Source organism: Pseudorca crassidens, chromosome 19 (genome assembly GCF_039906515.1).
Source record: "Pseudorca crassidens isolate mPseCra1 chromosome 19, mPseCra1.hap1, whole genome shotgun sequence".
Lineage (NCBI taxonomy): Eukaryota > Metazoa > Chordata > Mammalia > Artiodactyla > Delphinidae > Pseudorca > Pseudorca crassidens.
The window spans coordinates 9,825,408-9,840,643 of NC_090314.1; the positions used below are offsets into that span (position 1 = coordinate 9,825,408).

At 54.8% G+C, this 15,236-nt stretch overlaps 1 protein-coding gene across 1 annotated transcript in view; it reads left to right on the top strand.

Annotated features, from left to right (window-relative positions):
* GAS7 (growth arrest specific 7) overlaps positions 1–15,236 on the top strand; it is a 201,071-nt gene that overhangs the window by 164,860 nt on the left and 20,975 nt on the right. The window contains exons 6-8 of the mRNA XM_067715525.1: positions 4,985–5,074; positions 8,931–9,046; positions 11,580–11,654. Of these exons, the coding sequence (XP_067571626.1) occupies positions 4,985–5,074; positions 8,931–9,046; positions 11,580–11,654 (281 nt within the window). The remainder of the gene's footprint in view (positions 1–4,984; positions 5,075–8,930; positions 9,047–11,579; positions 11,655–15,236) is intronic.

A 15,236-nucleotide genomic window follows, 5' to 3' on the forward strand; every position in this document is an offset into this window, starting at 1 on the left:
TGTTAAAATGCAGATTCCTCTGTTGGTCACTCTGGGGCGAGGCTGGAAAGTTTGCGTTATAACCAACACCCCCACACCCCGGAGGTTTTAAATAAGCACTCAAGCCTTGGGGACTTTTTGCTGGGAAAACTGAGAAGGGGCACAGAGTGAGTGAGGACCAGAGCCCCGGACTTGAACCCGGGTCTGCTGACTGCCAGCCCATGCGGCCCTTCTCCTCTCCAGGCTGGAGATGGGCATCCTTGCCGGCCGGCCGACCAGTGGGGCTGCAGAGCTTTGTACCGTGGCTCTTGCCCTTCCACGGAGCAGTCACGCTCCCACTGCGGCCCCTCCCTGAGTCCTGATCCTGCAGAGCTCGTGGCTTCCCTGGGAGGAGATGCTGGGGGGAACGGTGGGGGAGGCTGGGGCCCAAGCTTCCCTCGCCCCGGTGTGCGGGGATGGGGTGAGCATCCTCTTACCTGGTCTCACCTGGGCAGCAGAGATTTGCAGGCGGCGTCCGAGTCTGGCTCACAGTGTGGCCGAGAAGCAAGGACCGAGCTTGGTTCCGACGCTCCGGCTCCCCGACCCGGGCCTGGAACACGTTTTGAAGAGGCCGACACGTGGGCTGCTCGTCAGCCGCGGGGCCCCGGGCAGGGCTGGCAGTGAGTGGGCTGCTTGCTTGATTGGAAGTGACGGGCGCTAATGGCAGTTCACAGCCTCGGCACCAATATGATGCGTCAGAATCTGGAGGGTTCCAGAAAAGGTGACAGCAGAGCCACCTAGTCACACTCCTGTCCTAGAAGGAAGAGGCTGGGGACTGCTCTAATCTTCAGTCTGAGCTTCGCGGCATGGCCCGTCTGGGGGCCGCGGGTGGGAGCTCGGGGACGGTGTGAGTGCTTGAGGGCATTTTTCTTCTGCTTCCACAGGTCCCAGCTCTGGCTTTTGCCTCTCTCACCCCCTCCCAGAGTAGCCTCTCCCACCAGGAGGAAATTCAGGGCCCGCTTGGTTGTGAAACCACCTTCTCTTCTATGTTGCAGGCGGCTGTCAGAGAGGAGGGCACATAGCTGCGGCCTCCGCCTCCAGGGAGGCCTCCGTGCTGTGCTGGGGCCGGGGCTTGCGCCAGGCCTCCCCACGCCAGCCCCCTTGGGTGGGTCGCACTTGTGTTCAGCGGCTCTTGTGCCATGGCCAGGCGCCTGAGTGGTGGCTGTAGCCCCCGCAAGAGAGTTTCTGAGGGCAGCTCTTGTGGTTCTGCCTGCCCCCATGCAGGCCGGCCCTGGCAGAACCTCTGCTGCTCAGGGGGCCCCCTGGCCGTCAGGGGCAGAGCGGGTGTTACTCCATTTACTGAGGGCTGGAGAGAGCAGAGTTGGTGCCAGAGCGAAGACGCTGTTGCTTGAGGATGGTGAGCTTGGGAGCGAGAGTGGGAGGGGCTCCTGGAACTTCCCCCAAACAGTACATAGTGGGGGCATTCCCCCGTCTCCTGCTTCCTGTCCAGCACCCCTTCCTACCTGAGCCCCTGCCTCGGGTGGGGACATGGCATGGCTACACCTAAGTGTGTTAGAAGGTAGCATGACATAGATTGAGTGTGACGTAGATTGCTGGCTTCTGACCCTGGCTCCACCATTATACACAGAGAATTGAAATTACATATTTACTTGTCTGCCTTCTTCATCGGGCTGTAAAACCGTCGAGGGCAGAGACTACACCTTCTACCTCTAGCCTCCGTTCACTGTACCAAGAAACATTTCCAGCTCCCATCACATGGCTGTGCTGGGCCAGGTACTAGGGACACAGCGGGGAGGAGGTGGGCTTCCTCCCCTCCTGGGACAGACTGTCTGGCGAAGGAAGAGAGATGCTGAATAAGCAGTCACGAGAAATACAAATGCACCTGTGCAAAGTGCTGGGAAGGTCTAGCCTACCGCGTGGCACCAAGTAGCCGTTCAACAAACGTTTGCATGGACCGAGCACATGTTCCATGGCACAACATCGTGGGTGAGGGCTCGAGCCGTCAGCCCAGACTAGAGGCAAATACTTCTGTGATCCTCAGTTAATCAAATGAGACCAGTGTGACCCAGCTTGTGGGGCTGCCGGAAGGATGAAGTGAGGATGTACGCAAAGCTTTTGCAGAAATTCTCCCAGGATGCCTCCCACGATGGGGCCGGTGAGGTGTAGTTCTCGAGATGCCCACCAGGGGGGTGCAGGGCTCTGCCAGGATTCAGGGAAATTCCTGTGGGATTGCCAGGGCTGCGAAATCCCAAAACCAGAGTTGACAGGGATGGAGACGGGCACCCTGGGGCCACTGGCCAGTCCATCCAAGGGCTGGTGTCCTCAGAGAGTGGCAGGAGCCCCGAGAGGGATGAAGCCTTGTCCTCCCCCAACCTCTCTCCCCCCAGCCCCGCTAGCTTTCACCTTCAGTGGTTGTTAAGGGGCCACTCGTGGTACGCCCCTCCCCTGTCTCCTAGACCCCAGACAAGGCACTCTAGAAGACCTTTGTATCCACTTCTGAGTACCTGCCTCCACGATGCTTAATGCCCAGTGTAATGTCATAGTTAATTTATCATTAAATTTGCTTGACGTTTTCATGGATTACATTATTAAACCAAATAAAGATAGCCTGTGGTCATCATTGTTTGTTGAGGCAAGAATAGCTGGAACGGGAAATAAGGAGTATGTGAAACTGTGGAATCCAGCCCTGGTTTCCAGAAGGAGGCTCATCTCTGGACAGACTTGGGGGTGTCAGCCCAAAAAGAGGGTTTGGGGAGACCATTGCCTGAGCTAGGCATTGAGAGGCTGGCCACCCCCAAGCAGACTCCTGCAGGCCAGTGATACCTCGGGTGGCTGGGGGCTGGGGCACTGGGAGAAAACATCTCATCCCAGGGGTTCCGTGGGCCTCTACCTTGACCTTGGTGGAATTCCATGCTCCCTGTCTCCAGGGCTCTCGGGGTCATTCCTGGCCCTGATCCTTCCTCCTGTGTCGTCATGCTTCCCTCCAGAGCGGGAATCCCCGCCCTTACGGCAGCCAGATGCCAGTATCTGGGAGGAGGGGGCCCTTCCCTTGGCTGGGATCTCTCCTGTGTTCTCCCCCCAGGAGTGCAAGCGAGGCCTGTGCCCCCGGGAGCCGGCGGGGCCTGGATTTACTTCTAGCCGCCCCCAAGCACCTGAACCAGAGGCCATGGCTGGGGGCCCACGGGCCTGACTCCGCTAGCAGAGGGCTGCTTTGGCTTACAAGGTGTCATCGTTGTTGTTGTTGTTAATAACCATGAATGAGCTGCTAACATTTAAGCGTTGAGACACTTCACGTACAAATCCTGATCTGCTGCTCTCGTGTCATCACATAAGCTGACAACCCTGGACTCCTCATTCTGGCTTGGCATCAGTTGGCGGGAGCTGAGAGGAATCTGCCCCCTAGTCAGACGTTTGCAGACACCACCCCGCTTCCCGAAGTGGAGGCTGGTCCCCCCACCAGCCCAAGCTTCAGTTTCCATGATGTGCGGGTCCCTCACTTCTCTGCATGGCTGCCTGGCCCTGGAGTCTGTGGCTTAGATTCAGAACCTCAGGGGTTTTCTGCACTGTTCTCGCCATGAACGTCTGATGGCTCCCACTTAAGGCAGATGCTGGGGCTGTGACGAGGGTTAAAGACTGCCAGGGCTCCGGCCTTGCCTTCCCGAGGCCTTGCGGCTCCCAGAACAAATGAGCGGACTCCCTAGGAGCGGATCTGGGGCTTGAAGCGACACCAGCGGGGTCAGCGGCGAGGCCACTTCTGCCGAGCAGGGAAAGCCAGGGGCACCGCGATCGTGCTCAGGCAGAAAAGTCTGAGGCAGAGCCCAGGGATCTGTGTGCTGCTCTGTCCCGGACCAGGGCCAGCCCTCCCCAGGCACGCACCCTGGATTATCACTTAAACTCTGTTCATAGAATATACGTCATGGGGTAAAATTCACAAGGTAACTTCTCACCCAGGATGCTCAGCCACTTCATTCCTTTCCCTGGAAGCGAATGATGTTATCAGTTTCCAGAAACATACCAGACGGGTGTCTATTCCTTCCTCCTCTTTTCTTAAATTTTATTTATTTTTTTAAACTTTTTTTTTTTTTTGGCTGCGTTGGGTCTTCGTTGCTGAGCGCGGGCTTTCTCTGGTTGTGTCGAGCGGGGGCTACTCTTCATTGCGGTGCACAGGCTTCTCATTACGGTGGCCTCTCTTGTTGCGGAGCACGGGCTCTAGGCGCGCGGGCTTCAGTGGTTGTGGCTCGCCGACTCTAGAGCGCAGGCTCAGTAGTTGTGGCGCAGGGGCTTCGTTGCTCCGAGGCATGTGGGATCTTCCCGGACCAGGGCTCAAACTCGTGTCCCCTGCATTGGCAGGTGGATTCTTAACCACTGCACCACCAGGGGAGTCCCCTCCTTTTTTTTTTTTTAAATTTAAAAAAATTTTTTACACTAAGATAGCAAACAGTAAATACTAGTCTACCTTTTCTCCCGCCACCCACCCACTTAACACTGTATCCTGCCACACCTTCCTTATCAGTACAGAAGAATGTTCTTGCCATGTCTTTCACCATGGATATGATGCCCATACACGACTGTCTCATACTTTTTAACCATTCCCCTGCTGACAGACCGTGGAGTTGGGTTCCAGCCTCTTGCTACTGCAAACCGAGCCGTGGTGAAAACCGTGTGCGTATGTCACTGCACCCGTGTGTAGGTATCTGTAGGACAGAATCTTACAAGTGCAGCCTCTGGGTGGAAGGCTGTGGACATTTGCAGTGTTGCTAACTTCTGTTGCACTGCTCTCCAGACAGTTTGGACTGATTTCAGCCCCGCTGGGGTGGGGGTGAGTGCCGGTTGCCCCTCATTTGAAAGGCCGACTGCCAGAGCATCCCAGGACCCCAGTGCATGTTCTCTGTCAAGCTAGCCCTGTAGGGGGACCTCTTCAGTGCCGTGTCCTAGGACCCAAGCCCCTCCAGCTTCTCCCAACCCTCCAGCCAAGCCGTGTTCTTTCCTGTTCTGTGTCCTCCAGATAAACTGCGTGACATTTCCTCACCCAGACACGATGCCGGAGCAGCAGCTGCTCAAACCAACCGAATGGAGCTACTGTGACTATTTCTGGGTAAGTGGTGCCTCGGCGTCCCCGCACTGCGGCCCCGGGGACCAGGACTGGACACCCGGGAGGGGGGCGGTGGCTTGAGCTCAAAGCAGAGCGACCTCTCCGGGTGAAACCCAACGGGCTGGCAGTCGATTGAGCACTGGAGGCTGGAAACTTAAGTCCCACTTGGAGTCTCGATCATTCCATAAATCTCAGAAAGTCCACAGGGCAATATGGAAACTCCAGGCAGAATGCAGGTAAGCTGGAGGGTCCCCTTGCCGCTCAGTGGTAGCAGGAGACCAGAATCGGCTCCAACCTGGGCTTCAGACCTGCTCTGTCACTCTTTTTATTTTTTATTTTTTTCCTGTGCGATACACGGTCCTCTCACTGTTGTGGCCTCTCCCGTTGCGGAGCACAGGCTCCGGACGCGCAGGCTCAGCGGCCATGGCTCACGGGCCCAGCCACTCCGTGGCATGTGGGATCTTCCCGGACCTGGGCACGAACCCGTGTCCCCTGCATCAGCAGGCGGACTCTCAACCACTGCGCTACCAGGGAAGCCCCTGCTCTGTCACTCTTGTAGGTGACCCTGGACAGCGTTTCTGCACCTGGACAGCCTCCCTGTTTCCATCAAAGTCACAAGGAGGTTAGGCACAACCTGTAGGGGACTCCAGTTCGAATAATTCTATGGTTCCAGGCTTTTGCGTATTGCTCCATGGGTACGGAGTTTCAGTTTTGCAAGATGAGAAAGTTCTGGAGGGGGATGGTGGTGATGTTTGCACAACAGTGCACATGTCCTTAATGCCACTGCACTGTGCACTTAAAAATGGTTAAGATGGTAAATTTTGTGTGAAGTTCTCCAAAATTAAATATCTTTTGACAGATTCAGAGTCCTACTCAGAAACTCTGGGAGTACTCCTGGACATTTTCATTTTAAAATTCACAATGGCTTTTAAAATGAAATCACCCCGTTCTGGAATCAGACAGTGGTGATCGTTGTACGACCTGTGTATATATTAAAAACCAGTGAATTGTACACCTAAAAAAAGTAAACTTTGGCAGAGGCCCCAAGGAACGAGAAATTTAAAAAATCAAAACTTTTTTTTAACCACCAGTCAGAATGGATTACCTACCCTTTTTTAGATTTGCTAACCAAGTACTAGACAAAAATGCTTTTGTCTTTTTACCAGATCTCTTGCCCTTCAGAAGGTAGCCAAAGATTCCTGTTGCTGTGTTTCTTCCAGATCTTCTGAGATATGTGCAGAGGCAGCAAATACTGTAGAAAGGGCTCTGGCTTTGGCGGCAGACACACCTCGGGGGCAGGGGTGAGCCCAGGGGTGAGAGTGAGCGGGGAATCCGAGGGTACGAGACCTCGCAGCCTCCATAAGGATGCTGGGTTTTATTCTGTTTGCAGCGGGAAGGTGGTGGAGGGTTTAAGCAGGAGTCGGATGTGATCTGATGTGCCTGTGTCATGCAAGGAGGGCTGTAAACAGGCAGAAGTGCCCGTGACCCTGTGGGAGGCCAGGAAAGATGGTGGCAGCTGTGGAGATGGAGGGGAAGAGCTAGGTTGGAGACATCATCCTTAAGGGGGGTGGGTGCAGGAGAGACGTCATCCATAAAGAGGGGAGCAGGAAACAGAGCATGCGGGGGAGACCAGCTCAAGCGCCGGGAATGGGCACCCTGGGAGCCGGAGGTCAGCGGGTGGCGGATGGTGGGGGATGGTAGGGAGCCGGGGGAGTGGCTCATGCTGCTGCCGGTCAGCATCACCCAGGTCCCATCTTGATTCAAGCCCTCCTGGGACTCTGATACTTACCCCAGGGTTTTATCTCTCGGACCATCAAGGCCTTTTCCCCCTCACAGAAATTTTTCTGCTCACACGGTTATTAAAGCCCACTTCCTCGGGCTGGTTTTCCCAGTGTGGACAGATCACTCAGCACATACTTCCTCTCGGGGAGGCAGATTGGGGCTCAGTATTTCAAATAATTTTTCTTTGGCTTTTTCATCAAGAGGTAGCATTCATACAGTGGAGGGCACACGTCTTACATGTACTTGGGGTCACTTTTCAATGGCCAGAGCAGCCCCCTTGTGACATGGTGTGCCCCGTGTGGTGATGAGCTCCCCGTCAAGAGAGGTATTACAGTGTGGCTCAGAGGGCCCTGGGTCAGGGCAGCTGAGGAAGGGATCCTGCACTGGGAGGGAGTGGGGAGGTAAGTGGCGTTCTCCAGGCGTCACCAGCCCTTTTCCTTTCCCCTCTCATAAAACAGCTGTTCTAACGGGATGTTAGAGGTGCAATCCATTCTTATTTTAGGGTGAGTGGTGGGAGACACAGCCTAGAATTGGAAGGACCTGACCGCTGTGCCCAGTGGCTGAGCTGAGAGAGAGCCCAGGTCTTTCCAGATCCTGGGACAGGGTTCTCACTAATGCTCCTCTCTGTGGTGGCAAAGGACCTATTTTGTTGTTGTTGTTGTTTTAGTTTATTTATTTTTGGCTGCATTGGGTCTTCGTTGCGGTGCGCGGGCTTCTTATCGCGGTGGCTTCCCTTGTTGCGGAGCACGGGGGGCTCTAGGTACACGGGCTTCAGTAGTTGTAGCACGCGGGCTCAGTAGTTGTGGCTCACGGGCTCTAGAGCGCAGGCTCAGTAGTTGCGGCACACGGGCTTAGTTGCTCCGCGGCATGTGGGATCTTCCCGAACCAGGGCTCGAACCCGTGTCCCCTGCATTGGCAGGCGGATTCTTAACCACTGCGCCACCAGGGAAGCCCTATTTTGACCTGTTTCCAACTCCTCCCTTTAAGTATCAAAGCATTTGACTCTGGATCCCTGGTGGGAAAGGCTGCCTTGGAGGGGGGATAGCTCTAGGAGTGGCGCCCGCCAGGGTCCAGGAAGGCTCTGAGGGTTGATCTGCAGCCGTAGCTGTGGGAACAGTTGCTGGATGCCTGTCTGGCAGGGAAGGCCATGCTCGGGGAACCAGGGAGGCAGGGAGGGCCGGGGGAGAGCAGGAGAGAGAGATTCAGGCGTCTTTGAGGAGGGTCAGGCGAAACAAAACAAAAAGCATTTAATTTTGAAATGTTAATCTTTGCTTGCAAAATGAATTGGGTACTAAATTCCCATTTCAATGACTTGGCCATCTTCCCCGAGTCCTGATGTTTCTTTAAAGTAACTAATTTAAATACCATCCACCGAAGACTTGGTATTTGCCGAACACTAGGCGAAGCTGTTTCCATGTGTCATTTGTCCTGAGATGACCGCGTCAGGTGGTTGCCATTATTTCCCCAGTTTCATGGAAGGAGCAGCTCAGATTTAAAGTGAGGGAACTTGCTTGGGATTCCCCGGCTGGGATGTCAAGCCTGGAAGCGGGCCCTTTCCCACTGCGGCTGCCCTTCAATCCAGCTTCTCCCCAGAAGTCACTACGATCTTTTATGCATGTGCGTTGGAGGATGCCACTGCCCAGCCAGTGCAAGAGAGGATGGCATGGCTCAGGGCTGGGGGTACCTGCGCCTGAGGTTACACACTGTCTCCCAGCTTAGTCAAGATGCCAAGACTCCGCAGAGGGTCTAGCCAGCCCCAGCAGCTGCCTGGTGCCTGTGCTCTTGGCCGCATACCCTTCCTCCTCTTCTTTCCCAGGTTGTGGGGTTGAGGGGCACGCACATGGGGTGGCGGCAGCGATCAGGGCTTAAGCATCAGAGAGCACGTGGGGACAGGAGCGCCAGGAGAGGCGCGAGCTGGGGCAGCCAATACTCCTGCCCTTGTCCTGCCTCTGGGGCTGAGGACAGGGTTACCAGGCACATCGGGGTCCCTTCTGGGGTCTGTCTTCCCTGCGCTCCATTCCTTCTGGCTCCAGACGCTGATGTCACCTAAACGCTGCTGCTTCTCTTTCCTTCCTAGGCTGATAAGAAGGACCCCCAAGGCAACGGAACCATGGCTGGGTTTGAACTGCTGCTTCAGAAACAGCTGAAGGGCAAACAGATGCAGAAGGAAATGTCAGAGTTCATCCGGGAAAGGTGAGGCCTGGGCCCTCCCAGCTCCGGGGACTGGTGACAGCACCCACCTCGGTCCCTGAGCCCGAGGGAGTGAGCAGCCAGGGTGAGCACTGCACGCCAGCACTGGGCTTGGTTAGCGCTAAGGGGAGCGCAAGACGGGAGTCACAGGCTTATGGCCCTTGGGACACGTCTGGCCAGCAGATGTGTTGCTTTGGCCTGTGTGATGTTTTTAAAGATATGAACCAACAACAGCAAAAGAAATTGGTGGATGTTACATTAAAGTCTGCATATCTGGCATCTCTGGGGAAAGAAGAAAGTCTGGCTCCATGGCTTTGCATCCCTCATGCAACAATTGGCTGGAGCTGAAGAGCAGCCGCCCCTGTACAGGGAGTGTGTGTTTCCAGTTTGCCACAGTCCCCACTGCTCCCTAATGTCTCCCCACGCAGACTGCTTGGCCCCTTTGCTTATCTACGCATGCGCCGCCCTCATTTGAAGAGCCGTTCCTTAACGTAACAAAAAAGGAGACTGTTAACCTTTTCAATTCATCTTTGAGCCAAAGCCATGTCCCAGGCCTGGGCATCCAGAAACCCCCACCCTCCCATTCCTGCTTTCAGGGAGCTCAGCCTACTGGGAGAGTCAGATAAGGTCATTACGGTAAGTGCAGGGATTATAATAGTGGTTTGCCTGCCCGTAGATGAAACAATAAATTCAGCCTAATGGAAGTGGAGAGAGCTACAGAGAGAGAAGTTCCTTCTTCATCTCCCCCCTCCTCAGTCTCTCCAAGTTCTGAGACCCTGTAAAGCACATACCCACACACCTGCACACTCACACAGGTGCACATACCCCCCCGTTCCACATGTGTGCCGTCTGGAGTTTCCAAGGCACACTGGAAATATTGATAGTAAATGGCAATATATTTTTTAAATGTTTCTCTTTTAATTATAGCAGCAATAATCCAGTAACAGTTCTCTGGCATTTGAAGGTGTCTGTTTTCCTTAGGAGGCCCATTTTCTGTTGGTATAATCAGATCTTTATTTTATGACCCATTAAACCGGTAGGAGATTGAGAGATTCTGTAGCTCAGGTGGGAGAAAACAACGGTAGGAAACAGGCCAAGAGGAAAACGGCTAGAAAACCCTAGCTTAGGGTTTACACTTTAGTAAAGAGGTCGTGTTAACAAATAACTGGAACCTTCCACATGAGAACACTGGTCTTCCCTGGGACAGGTGGACTCCTGTGACTTTTCTCAGTCCACCTGGGGTCTTGTAGAGGGGGACCTTTCAGAGCCGGGAGGGGTGGGAGCTGAGGTGCAGAGGTGAGAGCTGGGCCGGGGCTAGGGAGTGGGGTGGGGGTGGGGGCATGGCAGACATCCGGTAAACCACGTGGCCACAGCTTAGGGGAGTGATGCCGGCTCTGGAGGGGACGGGCCTCGTGCCCGGTGCGTGCGGTGGGCATTGATGAGCCTTTGGAGGTTTGAAGCTGAGAGCGTGACATGGTGAGATCTGCTTTCTCCAGAGAACTCCTGGCTGGAGGCTGGCCGTCCATGTCCTCCTGGGGAGGGGAGGGACTAAAGGCTGAGTGGATGGAGAGGAAGTGATGGAGGCAGGCTTGAGAGCATGTGGAGACGGTGGAGCTGGTAGTGAGAGGAGGAGCGAGACTGAGCCTCTCAGCACCGAAGCAGGAAGTGATCATGACTCAGAACACTGCCCTGGGACTCTGTCAGGCCGCCCTTCAGCTCCTGATCAGCCTGGAAGCAAATGCTGCAGCCCTGGGCGCATCTCTGGGGTTTTATTCATTTGCCCAGTGATGGGCCAGGGGCCTCTCTGAGGCCCCAGCCCTCTGGCCAGCTCTGGTCGTCACAAGCGCAGCTCCTCGGGGGACCACTTAGGCAGTGACTAATACCATGACAACACATTTTACACGGTTGTGCCAGATAATACTGAACGCTCCCCGGAGAGCTGCCTTGACAGTGTGTCAAGGGCCTGCCTGCCGGAAGCGAAATCCAAGGCAACTTCCCTCTCTGGGGAAGTGGAATCCACTGCAGAGCTGGGCACTGCTGGTTTCCATGGAAATGCCTGCACCCTGCAGGCTTGGAAGTTGGGGGCCCTGGTGTCTGGGAGAACGTAGAGAGGGGTTCTGTTCCTGCTTCGGAGGGGCCGACGCCACCTTGCAGGCTCTCAGCCCAGAGCTCTGGGGCTGGGAGAGGGGGCAGCCGTGGTCCATCATGAGTTACATTTCTTCGTTTAAGCGTTTGCTGTGTGTCCAGCCCTGTGCTAGGAACTGTGCAAACGACCACTCTTAACCGCACAGCCTAGGACACCGGCGCATATGCCTCGCTTTGCAGATGAGGTTCAGACAATTTCGTTCATTTATTCATTCAACGTGTATTGATTAAGCACCTACTGTGTGTCAGGTGGACAGACAAGAGCCACGTACTCGCAGAGCTTATGGTCTGGCGGGTTCGTTTACATGTTCGTTACTAAGTAGCAGGGCTGCAGGTCAGACCCACAGTCTAGTGCTGGGGAGCTGACATGTTGGATTTTCTCCCTTTGCAGGATAAAGATTGAAGAAGAATATGCAAAGAACTTAGCTAAGCTGTCTCAGAACTCCTTGGCTGCCCAGGAGGAGGGGTGAGTAGGGAGGACAGTGATGGGGGTGGGGAAGGAGAGGGGACACTTGGGGGGGGTCCCTTTTCACTGATCACTGACCGTTGCCATGGTCCCATAGGGATGGGGAGGTCTCCATAGACCCGGCTGAAGGTGAGTGCCCATGGTTCAAGGTGGGCATTCATGGTTCAACGGGAACATTCATGGTTCAAAGGGGGCATTCATGGCTCCAGCTGGCCAGCCGTGACTCCAGGTGTGGGCATTCACCCTCAAGGTTGGTACTTGCCTATTATCTACTGTCTAGCGGCCAAGGGCCTCCTGCCAGATGCTGGAGTATGTCAGGACCCCCTCTGCCCTGTCACCTGGTAGCTGGGAACCAGCCTCCAGATGCCAACCCCTGCTCCCCTTTCGCTGAGAGCAGGCTGGTAGGAAACTAGGTGTGACAGGATTCCACACCCAGCCCCCTTGTTTAGAATTCTCTCCTGTGGGCCTGAGGCCCAGGCTCCCCTCCCCCTCCTGCTGTGACAGTCCAGACCTCCTTGGGTGGGACCCAGGCTGGGAGAGGCTCAGCCCCACCCTCCCAGCCACAGAAAGATCCCTAGTTGGGGAAAGACTGTAGCCTTCTCCGCTCCACCTGTTAACAAAGAGTTTCGTCCTGTTGGTGGGAATGCAAAATGACGCAGCCACTGTGGAAAACAGTCTGGCAGTGCCTCAGAAAACTAAACATAGGGTTACCGTATGATCCAGCAATTCCACTCCGGTTTATATCCAAAAGAATTAAAAGCAGATATTCAAATACATGTACACGCATGTTCGTAGCAGCACAGTTCACTATAGCCAAAAGGTGGAAACAACCCAAATGTCCATCAAAGGATGAATGCATAAACACATTGTGGTCTATCCACGTTGGATATACGGGTATATGATGGAATATTATTCAGCCATAAAAAGGAATGAAGTACTGATCCACATTACTGTGTGGATGAACCTCGAAAACATTATGTTAAGAGAGAGAAGCAAGACACAAAGGTTGCATGCTGTATGATCCATTTATATGAAATGTTCAGAATAGACAAATCCACAGAGACAGAATGAAGATGGGTGATTGCCAGGGGCTGGGAGAAAAGGGGACTGCTAACTGTTTAGTGGGTATGAGGTTTCCTTCTGGGGTGTGTTCATCTGCTTGGGCTGCTGTAACAGAATACCATAGACTGAGTGGCTTAAGCAACAGAAATGTAATTAATCATGGTTCTGGAGGTTGGGGAGTCCAAGGTCAAGGTGCTGGCAGGGTTGGTGTCCGGTGAGAGCTCCCTCTGCGTTGCAGGTGGCTTTTCCTCGGTGAGGAGAGACAAAGAGCTCTCTGGTGTCACTTCTTCCCCACCCGTATGACCTCATTTAACCCTAATTACTTCCTTAGAGACTCCATTTCCAGATAACAGCCACACCGTGGGTTAGAGCTGCAACGTCTGAATTTGGGGAACACATTCAGTCCATCACAGGGTGATAAAAATGTTTTGAAACTAGAGGTGATGGTTGCACAAGATGGCAAATGTAGTAAATGCTTATCCTCTTTAAAGTGGTTAATCTTGTGTTATGTGAATTTCACCTCAATACTGAAACAAATACAGAGTCTCAGGAGGTTAGAGTTGAAAGGTCCCCCGAGGTCCTCTCTCTAATCCGACCTCCCTCCAGTGCAGCCTCTGTTCGAATCCCTCCTACAAGGGGAAGTGAGCCCCCGGGGATGGAAGACATTCTGTCGTGGGATGGCTGTGGTCGTCAGAGAGCTGTGATGTTGAACAAGGCCAAATCTGCCTGCATGGCTTGAATCCTTCAGGCGATGGGGCTTTGCCAACCAAATGTGGCTTTGATTAGGGCCTCTGTGTGGGCTCGCTGTCTAGCCAAGAGGCCGCCTCTGAATGGTTTTCATTGACCCAGCAGGCCACTGGGTGGTCCTGCGCGGCCAGTGTCTCTTCCAGGGACATAAATGAAGTTGCCTCCGGCTTCCTCCTACTCCCTGCACCGGGCCTGAGACAGGACAGGAAGGGAGCTTGTCGGGGAGTCTCCCCTCCAGCCTGGGCAGGGGGCTTTCCTAAGTACCCCCATGCCCTGCAATGCAGAGCTGCTCTGGAAGAGGCTTCCACCTCCTCAGCCTGAGCTGCTGCCAGGGACACTCCGTCCGGCCAACACGCACAGCATATGCTCCCGGCTGCACGAGCCAGGAGTCGGCCCTCGCCATCATGCCGTACACACGTGCGCCCCCAAACACGGGGCAGCCCGCCACACGCTCACGTTCCAGCATCGGCGCTGCTCACGTGCAACACAGCCAGGAACACATACCCCCCATCTCCCCTGCGAGCACGCACCACCCCCAGACACACGCTCCTTCCGGAGGCGCCTGGACCCGCCCCTACTCACAACCTGCAGCTACCCTGTTTTGCATTCACCCACAGCTTTGCACGCCAGCCCGTCCACCTGAAACTTTCCAAGCGCGACGCCGGAGCCTAGAAATGCGGGGCAGCCTCGGAAGGTGCGGACGGGGAGACTTGAGTTGTGCTGTGTCCACATTAGATGCCACAGGGTGTGTGCACATTGGTAAATAAACAGCATCAGATGATTCGTCCTGCCTCCAGTTCTGCGCTCCTGTGGTAGTTGTGACAGTAACATGTGTTTAGATTCGGCTCAGACGGTCAGCTGGAACCGCGTGAGAAATGATATCTCGGGTTTGGGGTTTTGTTTTGTTTTTTCATTAACCTCTTATCAGATGAAAAAGAATCTCTCTTCAGTGAGAGAATTTCTAAATGGCCTTTTTTTCTAGCTTGTGACGTGTCTCCAAGGCGGCTGGAATATGGGGAGGGGAGAGGCCTGCTCGGGGCTGGACCAGCCCAGACAGGCCCAGCTGAGTGTTTGGAGGGACGTCCTCCTACTGATGAGGGCCCAGCCTGGAGGCGGGGCCGAGGACATTGTCCTGAGCGTGAAACTGTGCTTTTGCCCTTTCCTCCCGATGACCCTCAGATGACAGTCTCAGGCCACTGTCACTGTCCCTGGGCCAGTTACTGGCCACGTGCTCTGCTGACAGCAGACTTACAGTCTCTCGGCACCACCAGGGCTTCTGGGCTCTCGTGTGTACCTCCTGCCGGCTGGCGATAGCTCAGCTGCGGGGACAAGCCCCCTGCAGCCCCCTTTCGTCAAACTGCCCCCCCTCCTGGGACTGCTTCCGTAAGCTTGTTGGCTTTCCCTGTAGCTGTGTGATCCATCTTGAGATCATCTTTGTGTGTGGCATAGGTCAGGGGCGGGATTCCTTTCTTCCCTGTGGATGTACAGTTGTCTCCGGGCCATTTCTTGAAAGGCTTGTCTGTTCTCCATTGAGATACTTGGCACCTTTGCTGCAAGCGCGTCGCCTGCATCTGGGCAAGTCTCTTTCTGGACCTGCTGTTCCAATCCCGTATCTGTATGACTATCGTGACCACTTCCACTCCCTCCTCCCCCCACCCTGGACCCCCTACCCGTCCGCCCAGTCAGGTAAGGAGCCAGGCCACCCAGTGTGGGCCCAGCCCAGCTCCCGGGAGCCCAGGCCCTTCAGGCCAAGACAAATGCCAGCAGCTTGGA